The sequence below is a fragment of the Empidonax traillii genome, unplaced genomic scaffold (assembly GCF_003031625.1).
Source record: "Empidonax traillii isolate 1590-97213 ecotype Southwest subspecies unplaced genomic scaffold, ASM303162v1 scaffold74:size2480735, whole genome shotgun sequence".
Taxonomy (NCBI): domain Eukaryota; kingdom Metazoa; phylum Chordata; class Aves; order Passeriformes; family Tyrannidae; genus Empidonax; species Empidonax traillii.
This window is the reverse complement of record NW_020955267.1, coordinates 1,675,051-1,688,539: the sequence shown is the minus strand read 5'-3', so window position 1 is coordinate 1,688,539 and position 13,489 is coordinate 1,675,051. Positions and strand designations below refer to the sequence as shown.

At 54.0% G+C, this 13,489-nt stretch overlaps 1 protein-coding gene across 4 annotated transcripts in view; it reads left to right on the top strand.

Annotated features, from left to right (window-relative positions):
- LTBP2 (latent transforming growth factor beta binding protein 2) overlaps positions 1 to 13,265 on the top strand; it is a 69,893-nt gene extending 56,628 nt beyond the window's left edge. For 3 of the 4 annotated variants that reach the window (XM_027880771.1, XM_027880769.1, XM_027880770.1), the window contains 14 exons: positions 2,604 to 2,726; positions 3,039 to 3,164; positions 3,262 to 3,384; positions 3,614 to 3,745; positions 4,915 to 5,040; positions 5,781 to 5,924; positions 6,199 to 6,390; positions 6,513 to 6,593; positions 7,214 to 7,342; positions 7,591 to 7,731; positions 7,966 to 8,133; positions 8,652 to 8,930; positions 9,158 to 9,307; positions 12,373 to 13,265. In XM_027880771.1, coding sequence (XP_027736572.1) covers positions 2,604 to 2,726; positions 3,039 to 3,164; positions 3,262 to 3,384; positions 3,614 to 3,745; positions 4,915 to 5,040; positions 5,781 to 5,924; positions 6,199 to 6,390; positions 6,513 to 6,593; positions 7,214 to 7,342; positions 7,591 to 7,731; positions 7,966 to 8,133; positions 8,652 to 8,930; positions 9,158 to 9,307; positions 12,373 to 12,539 — 2,081 coding nt within the window. In that variant the 3' untranslated portion in view covers positions 12,540 to 13,265. Of the gene's footprint in view, positions 1 to 2,603; positions 2,727 to 3,038; positions 3,165 to 3,261; positions 3,385 to 3,613; positions 3,746 to 4,914; positions 5,041 to 5,780; positions 5,925 to 6,198; positions 6,391 to 6,512; positions 6,594 to 7,213; positions 7,343 to 7,590; positions 7,732 to 7,965; positions 8,134 to 8,651; positions 8,931 to 9,157; positions 9,308 to 11,490; positions 12,239 to 12,372 lie in introns of those variants that run through there. The other variant, XM_027880772.1, reaches the window with a different exon arrangement.
- The last annotated feature ends 224 nt before the right edge of the window (positions 13,266 to 13,489 follow it).

The window sequence follows — 13,489 nt, the reverse complement described above, 5'->3', positions numbered from 1 at the left end:
TGCTCATCTCACTCTCCCTCATGTGCTTATGCAGACATCGATGAGTGCACAGCCCAGGCTGCCTGTCCTTCCGGACTCTGCCTCAACACTGAGGGCTCCTACTCCTGCATGGCTTGTGACACCGGCTATGCTGTCTCCAGAGATGGCAGCATGTGTGAAGGTATCCCTTTCCCAGGACAGAGGGGCAGGTGTTGGAGGGAATGAGGGGAGAGACATTGCCATAGCTGGGTTACTGGTGGGGCAACAGGACTTTAGGCTTCAGGATCCTTTTTCAGCTCTTTAGTTTCCTGTGCAGCAGAGAACATGGAGTGGTACAAGGAGACATCACCTGGAGCAGCAGGAAGGTGATTTTCCTCCCACAGGAAAGGGATGGGGAGAAGGATTCAACGATAAGACTCCTGGACTACTGATGATCTAGGAGGTGCTGACAAAGGCCGGAGGAGTATAGGAGGCCTGGAAACACTGGCAGAGAGTTGTGTGTGGTTCAGTTCTGCTGTGTGCCTGGGAGGATGAACCTCAAATGTAGGTCCTCAACAGAAAGAGAAACCTCAAGGCCACAGCCCATGAGACTGTGGGCAGACAGGTTTCATAATTTTTCCCCAGTCCCTAGTGTAACTTGGACATGTTTAAAAAAGAAAGCTTGATCAAGGTATGCTGGTAGAGAGTTAACTCCAGCATCAATTTGTGTTGGTTGCAGTGCTGAGACATGAGAGTGCTGGCATCCCTGCATCCCTGCCTTTCAGCCTGACTGCCCAAGTATAGGCAGGGAAACTCCCTCCCCAGCGGCTGCCCCCAGGGGGTGTCCTGGGCTTGAGATGGTATGAAGCGAGCAAGGGAAGGGAGAGGGCAGAGTTGGCAAAGTTATTTGTTTAAAGATTGGCCACGTGCTGAGAATTTCTCTCTGGAGCACTGCGGAGCTCTGCAGCCTGCACGTAGCTGGCAAATTGAAGATCTTGCTTTCAGTGTGACTCTCAGAAGGATCCCCCTGCATGTGGGCCTCTGTGGAGGAGGAGAAGGAGGTTTCCCTCCCTTTATTCTTCTCTGTTTTGGTGTCTGAGAAAGCCAGGGTTATGTGAACTTATTTTCCAATTGATTTTTGGGTGTGATGGAAGAAGCATGGTTTGATGTCTTACATCTGCCCTCCCCTTTTCCCAAGACTCCACATGAGCCGCCCCATCTAAGCCACCTTGCCCCCAGCCATTTCATGAGGGCACCTTATCAGGGTTTGATACTGTTTAGGTCACACTGACCCAATGGCAGGATGGCATGTTCTTCCCTGCCTTGGCTGGTAGCCTTGTCTGTGGATTTAGGTTTCGTATTTGAAAAATGATAAGGGTTTTGTAATAGTTTTTTTGTAAATAAACTAGGTTTTTGGTTTGGCTCCAGAAGGATTCAGTAATATTTCTACTTTCAACCCTTTTAGACTGAAAAGCTGGGAATCCTGCCCTGAAGTGGTAGGGAGCAATTCTTATTCATGCTTGTGGCATGCTTAGTGCTCTTCAAAGGGGAAAAGGTCCCTCCCTGCCCCCAGGAGCTGCTCTAGCTCCTGTCAGGAGAGTAATATAGAGCAGGACTTCCTCCACTAGCATGTCTTTTGCTGCCTGCACACCAGCCCATCCTTCTGACTACCAGTGTTCTCCAGTGCTTGCCCCTTCTACATGGGTCCCAGGCAGCAGCAGTAGTCTGCTTGCATCTCGCATGAGATACCCTCTCTGAGAGGGAAGGTACCCCTTCCTCCTCTGCTGTGAACAAAATCCTAAGAATGCCATCAGGCTCTGATCAAGGCCTGGGGGAGTTGGGTGGGAGAGGGTTTGTGGGGAGCTCTGCAGTTGGGTAAGAGCTGTTGTAGCCCCCTGGAGAGCTCTGCCATGAGAAAGATGTTGTAGCCAAGTCTGGCAAGTGGGAAAGCAGACCCTCAGAAAGTAGGGCTGGTGCTGTGTTAATTTGCTGATGTTTGCTCTTGTGCAAAGAGGATTTGTCAGCAACTGTGGCTCTCCACTGGTCTCTTGGTGATGTGGTACCCAGTGCAGAGCTCTGCTGGAGACAGACACTGGGATTAGCAGTATCCCTGTGCTCACAGAATCACGTAATGTCCAAGGTTGGAGGGGACCTCTGAGTGTCATCTTATCCAACCCCCTGCTCAAGCAGGGCCACCAAGAGCTGGCTGCCCAGGACCATGTCCAGACGGCTTTTGAATATCTCCAAGGAGGGAGACTCCACAACCTCTTTGGGCTACCTGTGCCAGTGCTCAGTCACTGTCACAGTAAAAGAGTGTTTCCTGATGTTCAGACGGGACCTCCTGTCAGGATCATCAATTTGTGCCCCTTGCCTCTGGTCCTGTCACTGGGCACCACTGACTTGGTACTGGAATAATGTTTATCCTGATCCCTCTGGTGGAAAGGAGTGAAGAGTCTGGGCCGACTCTTCACACCTTGGTAACAGGGAAGTCCGCCTTCTTTTCACTGTGATGACGTGGTCTGAGAGGGCAGTGCAAGCCCACCTTGCAGGCCAATAGCTGGGTGATGACTCTTCTGGGTGGGGATCTTCCCCAGTGGTGGCAAGAGCTGAGCCCTCACTCTGTGCTGTGCCCTTCTGCTTGGCAGATATGGATGAGTGTGAGGACCCTGCTGTTCAGTGCCTGGGAGGAGAGTGCAGGAACACTCCGGGCTCCTACAAGTGCCACTGCCAGGCTGGCTTTGAGCTCATCAATGGCACTGTGTGTGAAGGTATGAACCCCATCCCTGCAGCCCTCTGGGTGCAGTACCTACAGTCTCCCTGTGGATCCCCCTTCTTTCTCGGCAGGGGGATGCCATTGCTAGTGCAGGTGATGCCACCATGCATGGCACATCCATAAACTTGTAGTCAAATTCAGGATCATCATGGACAGAGAAGATCTCTGTCTCCATGATGAAAAAACCGGGGGCCAGGAGCCCTTCAAGGGCTGCCTGTAGAAGCCTGGGAAGAGGAAATCCATGTGGCTTTGGTGAAGGATGTCTTCCAGGGCTGGGTGCGTGACCCTGACTCTGTTCCCTCTGCAGATGTGAACGAGTGCCTGAACAGCGAGATCTGCAGCCCCAATGGCGAGTGTCTCAACAGTCATGGATCCTACTTCTGCATTTGTGCTCCTGGTTTCTCAAATGTGGCTGGCGGAGTCAGCTGCCAAGGTGAGCTGGAGGGTGGCAGGGACATACCTTAGGTCCCGCCCTCTGCTCCCTCCCCTGCTGTGAGATCCAGGTTGATATTTTTGTCCTGATTTCACAGATGTGGATGAATGTGCAGACAAGTCCCGGTGCTCACAAGGCCAGTGTCTGAACACAGAAGGCTCCTACAGGTGTCTATGTGAAAATGGATTCAAACACTCCCAGGAGACTGATGACTGCGTGGGTGAGAGCTCATCACTAGGGAGATTAGCCCCCTGGAATTTGAGGGGATGGATGCAGCCAATGCAGGGGAGAGGGCAGTTCTGCTCCCAGCACCCAAAGTTGCTGGTGACTTTTAGGGAGGACTAGTAATGACTCAGGGCTTCTGGCCAACTGAAATTAACCCAGATGCTTCAGTGAGCAAGCAGGCTCTCCATCTGACCATCCTCATCCCCTTGCTCTCCTCCCTGCAGATGTGGATGAGTGTAAAGAATATGGGGATGCCATCTGCGGCACATGGCGGTGCCAGAACAGCCTGGGCTCCTACCACTGTATCATGGGCTGCCAGCCTGGCTTCCACTGGACCCCCTTGGGTGACTGCATTGGTGAGTACAGCCTTGGGAGTCCCGTCCTGCCCCCTGGCAGGAACAGGGTGGCTGTGGGACGTTTCTGACAGAGGCATGAGGGAGGAGGAGGAGGAGGAAATGTGTGGCTGGTGGAAGGCAGATAATGCTGAGAGCTTGTTTTCTTGGCTGCACTGCCTGCTTGCGTCTAGACTTCTCTCTTCCTGGCATCTGGAACAGACACCTCATTGTGCTGCTTTCCGCTCAGGGAGAGTCCTGGGCAGGTTACGACCATTCCAGGCTTGGGGCTGGACTGCAGCTCCCTGTAAGCTGTGCTTGCTGGGGTCAGTGCCAGTCACCTGCCTGGCAGGCTTGGGTGAGCAGAAAGGCGGCTGGTGCCACTGTGCACTAAGCTGAGAGTCTGGCTTTGGAGCCCAGGCTTCAGCATAGAGGAAAGAGCAAAAGGGTTTCTGCAGTTTTTCAGGCTCCCCCTAGCTCAGAGAAGGTTGCAGCAAGGAGGAGCCAACCACTGGGCTCTGGGCTGCGCCAGGACTCAGACGTAGCATGTGGAGCTGCTCCTTGGCTTGGGAGCAGTGGGCTGTAGGCATGTAGCTGCTCTGGCTGCTCCAAGGAAACCTCTTCTGTGCAGCAGTTGAAAGGGAGCAGGATGCATACAGCAGGGCTGTAAACCTGTCCTCTGTAGGCAGAGGACCCAGCTGGGATTGTCCCACCACACTCCCTGGCACTATAGCAGTTAAAGAAGGACCAGGTCAAGAAGAATGGGGCAGGAGGGTATCATCCTTCATCTGTCTGCACTTGCCTCACACCAGTTGCACACTTGTATCTCCTGCCAGTGTGAGCCTGAAGACTCTCTGTTCCTTTATACCTCTGCAGGAAACTGTGCTGCCTTCAGTCACCCCTGCCATCCAGCTCCCATTTTTCCCATCCATTTCCCATTTCCACCCTGCTTCTGTTGCTCTATTCACATGGCCTCTTTTTAGCTCTCTATGTTGCAGGAAGCTTCTCCTAACACACCCACTCATGCAACTCATAGCATAGGGAGTGAGTTGGGCAGCCAGGCACAGTCCCTCACATCATGGCAACGCCTGCCCCAGCCCCAGATCTTGGGGTCAGAGCAGAAGGGCCTGGGTAGGGATGTCTACTGGGAGAGGTGGGGTCTGGGGCAATTCCTGCTCTCTGCTCTGCTGCAGACGTTGACGAGTGTGCCAACGAGACACTGTGTGGGAGCCACGGCTTCTGTGAGAACTCAGATGGCTCCTTCCGCTGCCTCTGCGACCGTGGCTATGAGAGCTCACCCTCCGGGCACTACTGCATCGGTGAGTCTGCCAGGGTCACTGTGCGAGACAGTAAGGCAGAGCCATCAGTAGGTGCCAGGCTCATGTCCCTGCTGTGTGACGGCTCCCCGACCTCAGATGGGGACTGCATCCACACAGGGAAAATAGCACACATGGACAGGGAGGCTTATGGAGTCAAACCCCCTCCCAGCAGATCTTTGTGACTGCCAAGGAGCAGGGCTCTGCAAAAGCGACTGGTTCCCAGTGAACGTGGAGACCTTTTCTGTCCAGGTGGAAGGGAGGTCCTTGGGGGATGGAGGCACTGAAGGTGTTAGAGAGGTACTTTGATGGGTGCCTGTTCTCAAGGTGTATTATAAGGAAAAACATTTTCACCATGAAGACAGACAGGCAGCAGAACAGATGTCTATGATAGCTGTGTAGTTGCCATCCTTGAAGGTTTTAAAGACCCAACAAGACAAAGCTCTGAGTTGCCTGTTGGGATTCCATAACTGGCCCTACTTTGAGCCGGAGGTTGGACTAAAGGCCTCCAGTGGTCCCTTCAAACTTAGATGATCCTGTGATCCAGCAACCCACTGCAGGCTGGATCCACTTGAATCCACCGAGAGCAGAGGATGAAGCTCTTGACAGGCTTGTGTTGAGCCACAATTTGAGCACAGCTCTGAGCTTATCCCTAGTAGCTTCCGTCTCTCTACTGAAGGATGATCTCATGCTGCAGACCAGGCAGGACTCCCACTGCCCACTGCTGCTGCCTTGCTTTGCAGATGTAAATGAGTGTGAACTGATGGTCGCCGTGTGTGGAACTGCACTTTGTGAGAATGTGGAGGGATCCTTCTTGTGCCTCTGCCCCAGTGACCACGAGGAGTACAACACAGAGGCAGGGCAGTGCCAGCCCCGAACTGCCATGGGTGAGTAGGCAACAAGGACAGAAAGCTGGGTAGCAGCTAGAGCAGGACTGTGGTAGCCCTGGCTGTAGTGACATAGCGCTAATGGACTGACAGGGCTGTACAAGCCCCCACAGACATGGGCATGCTTTTGTCTGGGGAGAGCTGAGGAGCCTGAAAGTGGGGAGCTAGGAAGGCCACACTGCCAGTAGTGGATGTACTCTGGGACCTTCTAGGTGTGGGATGCTGCATTGGGGTGCCAAGGATCCCATCCCATCCTTGCTCTGCTGTCTTCTAGAGGGCTCCGATACACACGCAGCCCACCTCTCTGACAGCGCAGAGCGCAAGCAGTGTTACTACCACATCAGTGACGTTCGCCTGTGTGACAGCGTCCTGGCCAAGAACATCACCAAGGAGGAGTGCTGCTGTACTGTGGGGGCAGCCTGGGGTGACAACTGTGAGACTTACCCCTGCCCCATCCCAGGCACAGGTAGGACTGTGGCCCCACCACAGTAGGCAGGGCCAGTGCTCTGCCTGCCAGTCCCACCTTGGTTGCACTAATGAGCTGTTTCTTTTCTTTCCATCTCCCCTTGGCATCTGCCTCCTGGTCAGTGGAGTACCAAGAGATCTGCCCTCTTGGGAAGGGCTATATTCCCCAGGAAGATTTGCTCTCAGGAAAAATCTCTTTCACAGGTACTAGCATCATTTTCTTTCATTTCTTCCAGGGGGAAGAGGGAGGGCATTGTGCAAAAGCCCTGCATGGAGATGCATTGACAGAACTATCTCTCTGGGCCTATAGTGGTGGATGCTAACATCCTGCTGCTGCTTTCCTCCATCCAGAGAAATACCAGATTGCCGAGATGGAAATGCCCCTCTCTCCAGTCCTGCCTCACTGCTGGCAGTGATTCATTCTTGGTGCAAATCTCCCATGCCCATTATGAACCAAGGGTGGGGACCATTAAGGCACAACCCTTCCAGTTACTGAGTAGATCTCCTAGTGGCAGCTGGCTCAGTCTCTGACACTTCACCTCCAGGGTTGTTGTGTTCTTGACTTTCCAGAAATGCACATGAATTTCCTTTTTGTGAAAGTATCCTGTTCCACATCATTCCTCCTCCTGCTCTGCCTGTGGGTGCTTCCCCTTTTCTCCCAGGCATGGGGCCAGTGGGAGAGGTGGGGGGGTTTATTCAGCGACCTGTCAGTGATCCAGGCCAAGGTGCCGTGCTGGCTTTCTGCAGGTACGGCACCCAATCCACTTTGCTTCCATGGCTGCGCTCCCTGAGACATTCTTTCCTTCCCTCCATTCCTGTCTCAGACATGGACGAGTGTGAGATATTTGGCTCCGAGTTCTGCCGCAACGGACAGTGTTTGAACACAGTGCCAGGCTACAAGTGCTTCTGCCGTACAGGCTACTACTATGACTCCAGCAGGCTTGAGTGTGTTGGTAAGATGGCCCTCAAAGAGCAGTGGGCACCACACTGTGCATGGAGGGACAGCCATACTGCTGCACCCAGACTTGTGCCTGCTGCCCATGGTACAGGCCCAGGTCTAGGTAACAGGCTTCCTGGGACCCTCTTGAGGAACAAGACTAAAGGTGGCAGGAGCCCCACTGGTCTCTGTTTGGGCAGGGAAAGGGTCATGTTGCTCATGTTTGCCAGGCTGAAACGTTGCTCTGTCCTTGTGTGTGGGCAGACCAGGATGAATGTCAGAATGAAGTGTACTGCATCAACGGTGAGTGTCTGAACACAGAAGGCTCCTACCACTGCTTCTGCAGCCTCCCTCTTGTGCTGGATGCCACTGGCAACCGGTGTGTGAATTTCTCCAGCAGGGCAGGTAAGCCTAATTCCCCACTGCAGCATACCTTTGCTCCACACATCCTGCCCCATGGGTGGGTCCACCAAGAAGGACCAGTGGGTGGGGACTTGGTGTGTGGCTGGGATGTGCCAGCACCAGCAGCCAGGGCAGGGAGGGGGCAGGAGCTGAGGCACATGGTCATCCCTCAGGACAAGATGGGCAGGCACTCTTCTGGATGATTTTGATGGCATCCTTTGCATGTGTCACTCACAGATGCCTTGGAGGAGTATGAAATCCACCTGGATGTCTGCTGGCAGACCGTTGCTGACTACATCTGCCAAGACCTGCTGCATGGCCAGCAGACCACGTACACTGAGTGCTGCTGCCGGCTCGGTGAAGCCTGGGGCCAAAACTGTGCACTTTGTCCACACAGGTCCTCCGGTGAGCAGGGTGGCATGGGCAAGCACCTCCTAGCAGAGGCGGAAATGGGCTGGGCTGTCACTGGTCATGTTGTGCATGTCCGCCGCATAAGGCTCTTTTCTGCATTTCTAAAACCAGCCCAAGGAATAGAGAAACCCCACACACTTCTCCAGGGCTGAGCTGCACCAGTGAGTAGGATGTACTTGAAACTGGCTCGCAAAGAGTCCAAGGTATTGGAGAGCAGAGCTGCTCTGTGCATCCCACTGCTCCTGCATAGGTTAGGAGAGGTGAGGTAGTGGCAGCCTGAGATGGGAACATAGTGGGAATTGAGGTTCTTGCTCAAGCTGCTGGCCCTGACAGGAGCTGGTCTTCTTGAAGATGGGATCCCATCAACAAACTACAGAACTGCAGTTTTGGAGGGCACTGAATGCAGGCTTGGCTCGGCTGACCCAGTATGGATGCACACCCTCTGGCTATAGCAGACCTACCTCTCTTGAGTCAGGCTACACTGACCATTCCTCTTCTCTCACCCCTTTCAGCTGATTTTGCTTTCCTGTGTAATGGGGCCAGTGAAGACAGTGAGAGAGGGGCTGAGCTGCGAGAAAGACCTAGGTACGAGTATGGACCAGGCTTGGAAGACCCCCACTACGGCTTTCCCAGCCCTGATATGGGCCCCTACTACAACTACCTGGAGTCAGAGTATGGAAACCCTGATGCTGGTTTCCCTCGGAGGGAACCCAACAGTGAGTTTTATGGCAGCAGCCCTCTCCGCCATGGCCCAGTGCGGTCCCCACCCCGCTACCTGCCCAGCCAAACTGGTGAGTACTGGGAGATATAGGCAAGTGCCTTCCCACCCAGCCTGTGTCCATGGGACTGCCTTGTTGCTCCCCCCCTGGCCAGGCTGCTCCAGACTTGGAGCAAGCTCTGTTGCTGGCTGTTCTGAGTCAGTCCAGGCACCCCCAGCACTGTCTTGCTGCATGCCGGATGTCCCCTCTGTGGCTGGGTGGAGGGTCACCTGCCCTGACACCACCTTGCCCCTCTCCAGGCCTCTACGAGGGTTTTGAGGGGCTACAGGCAGAGGAGTGCGGGATCCTCAATGGCTGCGAGAACGGGCGCTGCGTGCGCGTCCGGGAAGGATACACCTGCGACTGCTTCGACGGCTTCCAGCTGGACATGACCCGCATGGCCTGCGTGGGTGAGTGTGACCGGCCCCGCGTCCCCTGGCCGCGGCTGCTCCCTGGCGGTGGCAGCCGGGACAGCTGCCGGAGCAGTCCCGCTCTCCTGGCAATTTCTTCTCATACAGCTTGGGGGGACTCTCCCGGAGGTTCTTCCGGCCACTCTCTGCTGGCAGCTAGATCAGGGCACCTCTGGGCATCACCGGGAGCAGCTGATGGCTCCATCTTCTCATAACACTCTTGTACATTACCGGCCATTGTTACTGTGATCAATGTCCCCTGCATTCACCACTGCCCTGGTGAAATTGCTCACTTTCCACCCTGCAGTATGAGACACGGTCTCTAAAACTTCTCTCTGCATTTCCTCTACATCCTTATGCCATGTCTCCATCCTTTTCACAGTGCAGCTCCCTAAGGCAGCTGAGACCTCAGATCCTCAATAGAGGAGATGAACACCCTCTTTTACCTAAGGCATGGCACTTACTCCATCTCCCAACATCCCTACTGCACAAAACAATGGTGCAGCTTCTTCATATAGAACCCATCATCTCTGGCACTCCTAACTCAGCTGGGCATAATGGCTGCATGAGCTGTTACTCCTTCTTCTGCGTGTGGCGCTGTTTCCTTTTCCTTGGCCACAGCTCTTTATATTTGCCTTCAGTGAATTTTGTTTGGTTGAATTTGGACCACTTCTCTCCTTGATCAGATTGAATCACCCTGCAAAGTGCTTGCAACCTGGCGTAACACACATACATTTTATAAGCATGGGTATTCCTCCTTTGTCTACCTTAATGACAACATTTGGATGGAGTAGGAGTCAGGACAGACCCCTGCAGGCTGTGCTTTAAAGGGCTTTTAACGTAACAGCCAGGTATTTCTAATTGTTTTTGGAGTGCAGCTATGCAGCCCATTGTGCAATTGTCACAGTTTAATCTAGATGATATTTTCTCAGTCTGTTTGAGTGTGTCATGTGAGAGTGTGTTGAAATCTTCACCATGGCCAAGGCACATCATATCCACCACTTCTTCCTTATCTGACAGGCCAGTTATCAGGTCAGGCAAGGGAACCAGATTGGCTTAACATAATCAGGCCTTAACTGATCTGCACCAGCTATTTAATGACCCTGTTATCCTTTGGAGGGTTATAACTAGTCACTAAAAAACCTGAACTGCTTAGGGGAGGGGGGTGAGCAGACTGTAATTCTGGATTCTCCCTTCTCTGTTTTTGAAGACAGTTACCAGATTTATCCTTCCTTGCCTCTCAAGTCCTCCTTTATGCTCCTGTCAACTTTACAAGGACTGCAGGAGCATTAAGCATATGAACTTGTGTTGCAGAAAGCCTTTACCGATATGAATATAACTGTTTTATCTATCTTGAGTGTCAAACCTCTCCATCACAGTGTGGCCTTTCTCTCCCTGTGCTCCTGCAGCCTTGTTTAAACACTTCAGATATGGTCTGTGCCCTGTCTGGTCACCATGAGTGTTTTTATGATGGCTGGAACAAAGCCTGTGTTAGCTGCTCCAGCCAGCTCGGCTGGTTTTTGTTTCCTCTGTCGATAAGGACTAGACCGACATTCACCATTGTTTTCTGCTAACGTATTTATGGAGCCTTTGCTTATTGCTTTTCATGTCCTGGACTAACTAGCCCTCATTTTACTCTGGAGACTGGGATTTTTTCCCTTCAGTTCTTCGACCGGTTCTTAGTCATCCCTGTGTTTTTACTTCACTGCCTGCTGCTGCTGCAGTGCTTCCCCTCTTGTTTCCCTATGGGGGCAGCTTACTCTGGCCCCGCAAGGTGGGCTGCATGCCCCCACCCCTGCCTGAATGGGCAAACTCCAGGATTTGGTGCATCCTGCTAGCACTACTCTGTTGCTTCTGGCTTTTGGATGTCTCTGGGCTAAAGTGTCCTTGTTTTACTTCTCCTCTCGATTTGGTGGCCAGACCAGCCTGCTCGCTCTTCCCACTTCCTGTTTCATGTTCATGGCAATGTTCTGGTCCTGAGGATTAGTGCAAGTCAACAGTGCCTTTTTAACCATTGCTTTGGCTGCATATGAAGACTGCCTTGTTCCTCAATTTCTCTCTTGTCATGTTTCCTCTCACCTCCCTGAAAGTTTTGCTTTTAGCATCCCTCCCTGGGGTTGCACTTCTCTTTCTTTGCCAGATGGCCCACTCCACCTGTGCTAGGGATAACCCAAGGTCCCTGGGGTAGCAGAGCTCTTCAGTCCTCCTGGGGTCCATTGGTTATTGCTGGAGCCTTCTCTCTCCCTTGCTTGGCCAGCTGAACCCATCAACTGCTCCCCACTCTCTGCTGATCTGTGGGGAGGTGAGACTGGACTTTGTGGTCAGAGGAGTTGAACCTGCCTTGGTAGGTGAGGATTTGGGCTCTGGAGGTCCTGTGAGTGCAAACAAGGGCTCTGGGGTATACAGGGGTGCTCTGTCCAGCTGGTGGCCCCATCACAAGTTGGTGTATCTCAGGCAGGGTGTCCAGGTAAGTGCATTTAGCAGAGCAGACCTGTCACAGTGGAGCAGCTGCTGCAGGGCTCACACACACACCATAGCCTGGTAGCAAGCTGGCCTAGTGAGCCCTTTGGCACAGTTTGCAGGTTAATAAAACAAGCGACTGTTTGTGCAGCACGAAGTCCCTCTGTGTTCTGGTCCTGGAGATGATAATCGGCCTCTCAGGGCCACCAACCATCATCTGCCCGCACAACCTTGTTGGATCGGGAAAGAGCATTTTCCAGGATCATAGGCTATCACAACTTATCAGGAGGAAGCTGCTAACCTGGGGATGTCACCAGCTGTAGAGCATGGCAGGGCTCTTATCTGGTGTGCATGGGGCACGGTTCACTCCTGTGCTGGAGGATGCCAAATGCTGGGGATGTCACCCTTGGAGACTGAAGGTGCTCTGTGGATATGCTGAGGGTGTGGGAAGCTGGTGGGGTCACAGGGGACATCCTGGATGTACTGGGTGGGGATGGGGGAATGGGAAACCTGTGTGGGAGGGCTGGGGGGGATGGCAGCAGCACAAGGAGATGTGACTGTGGGCTGGGACTGCTCACTGTGCCAGCAGCTGCTTCTCCTTGCAGACATCAACGAGTGCGAGGAAGTGGGCAGCCCTGAGCCCCTGTGCCGAGGTGGCACCTGCAAGAACACAGAGGGCTCCTACCGCTGCCAGTGCTTGCCGGGCTACGTGGCCCTGGCCCGGTCACACCACTGCGTGCCCCAGACAGCCCAGAACCCAGCAGCCGCGTAGCTCTAGGCGAGTGGGGGTGAGGGTGCTCCCCTTCTGCGTGTGGATCTGGGACCTGGGAGCACAGAGAAAGGCCCCCGGGGCTGCGGGTGCTTCGAGGCTCTTCATTCCTTCCCCTCCGAAGTGCACAACCTCCCCGCCACCTCTCTCATCTTGTCAGGGCTGAGCTCCCAGCCTCTGCACCCCTCTTTGCCCTGCCAGCCCCTGCAATTCCTGCAGCAGAGCCCACCCCAGCCCCTAGCACCCGTCACATTGCCCTGTGCCATGGAGGCTCACAGGATGCCTTCCTGTGCCACACAGCCTCAGCCTCTGCCCCCCACCCTGCCAAGAAAGGGGGTTCATCTCCCTGCCACTGCTGCACTGACCTAGTGGCAAGCCTCACCCACACCGTGGGTGCTGGCCCCACTCCTTGTGAAGCACCCAGCCCCCAGGCCAGAGCTTCAAGGGGAAGGGGAGGGCGGGGGGCACCTCTGCTTTCTAGAGCTGCCGCCTAACCTTGGGGCATGGGGGAGAGACCAGAAGGGCCTCAGGGCCAGCTCCCCACACAACTCTTAGCCCCACACTTTGCCTTTGTGCCTCATGCTGGCTGGGCAGGGGGAAGGGGAGCAGGTCCAGCTTCCTTTCTGTAAAGTTGTCGGTGATTCTTTTTTTTTAACCAAGTCTGCTGGAAACTTCTCTCATGTTGTTAAATAAAACATTTATTTTGGGCCCCTGTGGCTCAAGACACTGAGGCTTGTCAGAACCGTGCTTTTCTTGCCTCTGCCAAGGGCAGGGCCATCCCACTCTTGTAAGCCAGTTCTTAGCCCTCTCAGCTGGCACATAGCCGCCTCCTGCTTCTGAGCCAGAGCAGAGATGTTTGCCAGGCCAAATCCCCAGCCAAACCCCAGTCCCAGAGGCCAACTCCAGACCCTGCAGACAGCACATCAGTTGTGACTGCTCGTACCCTGCCCTGT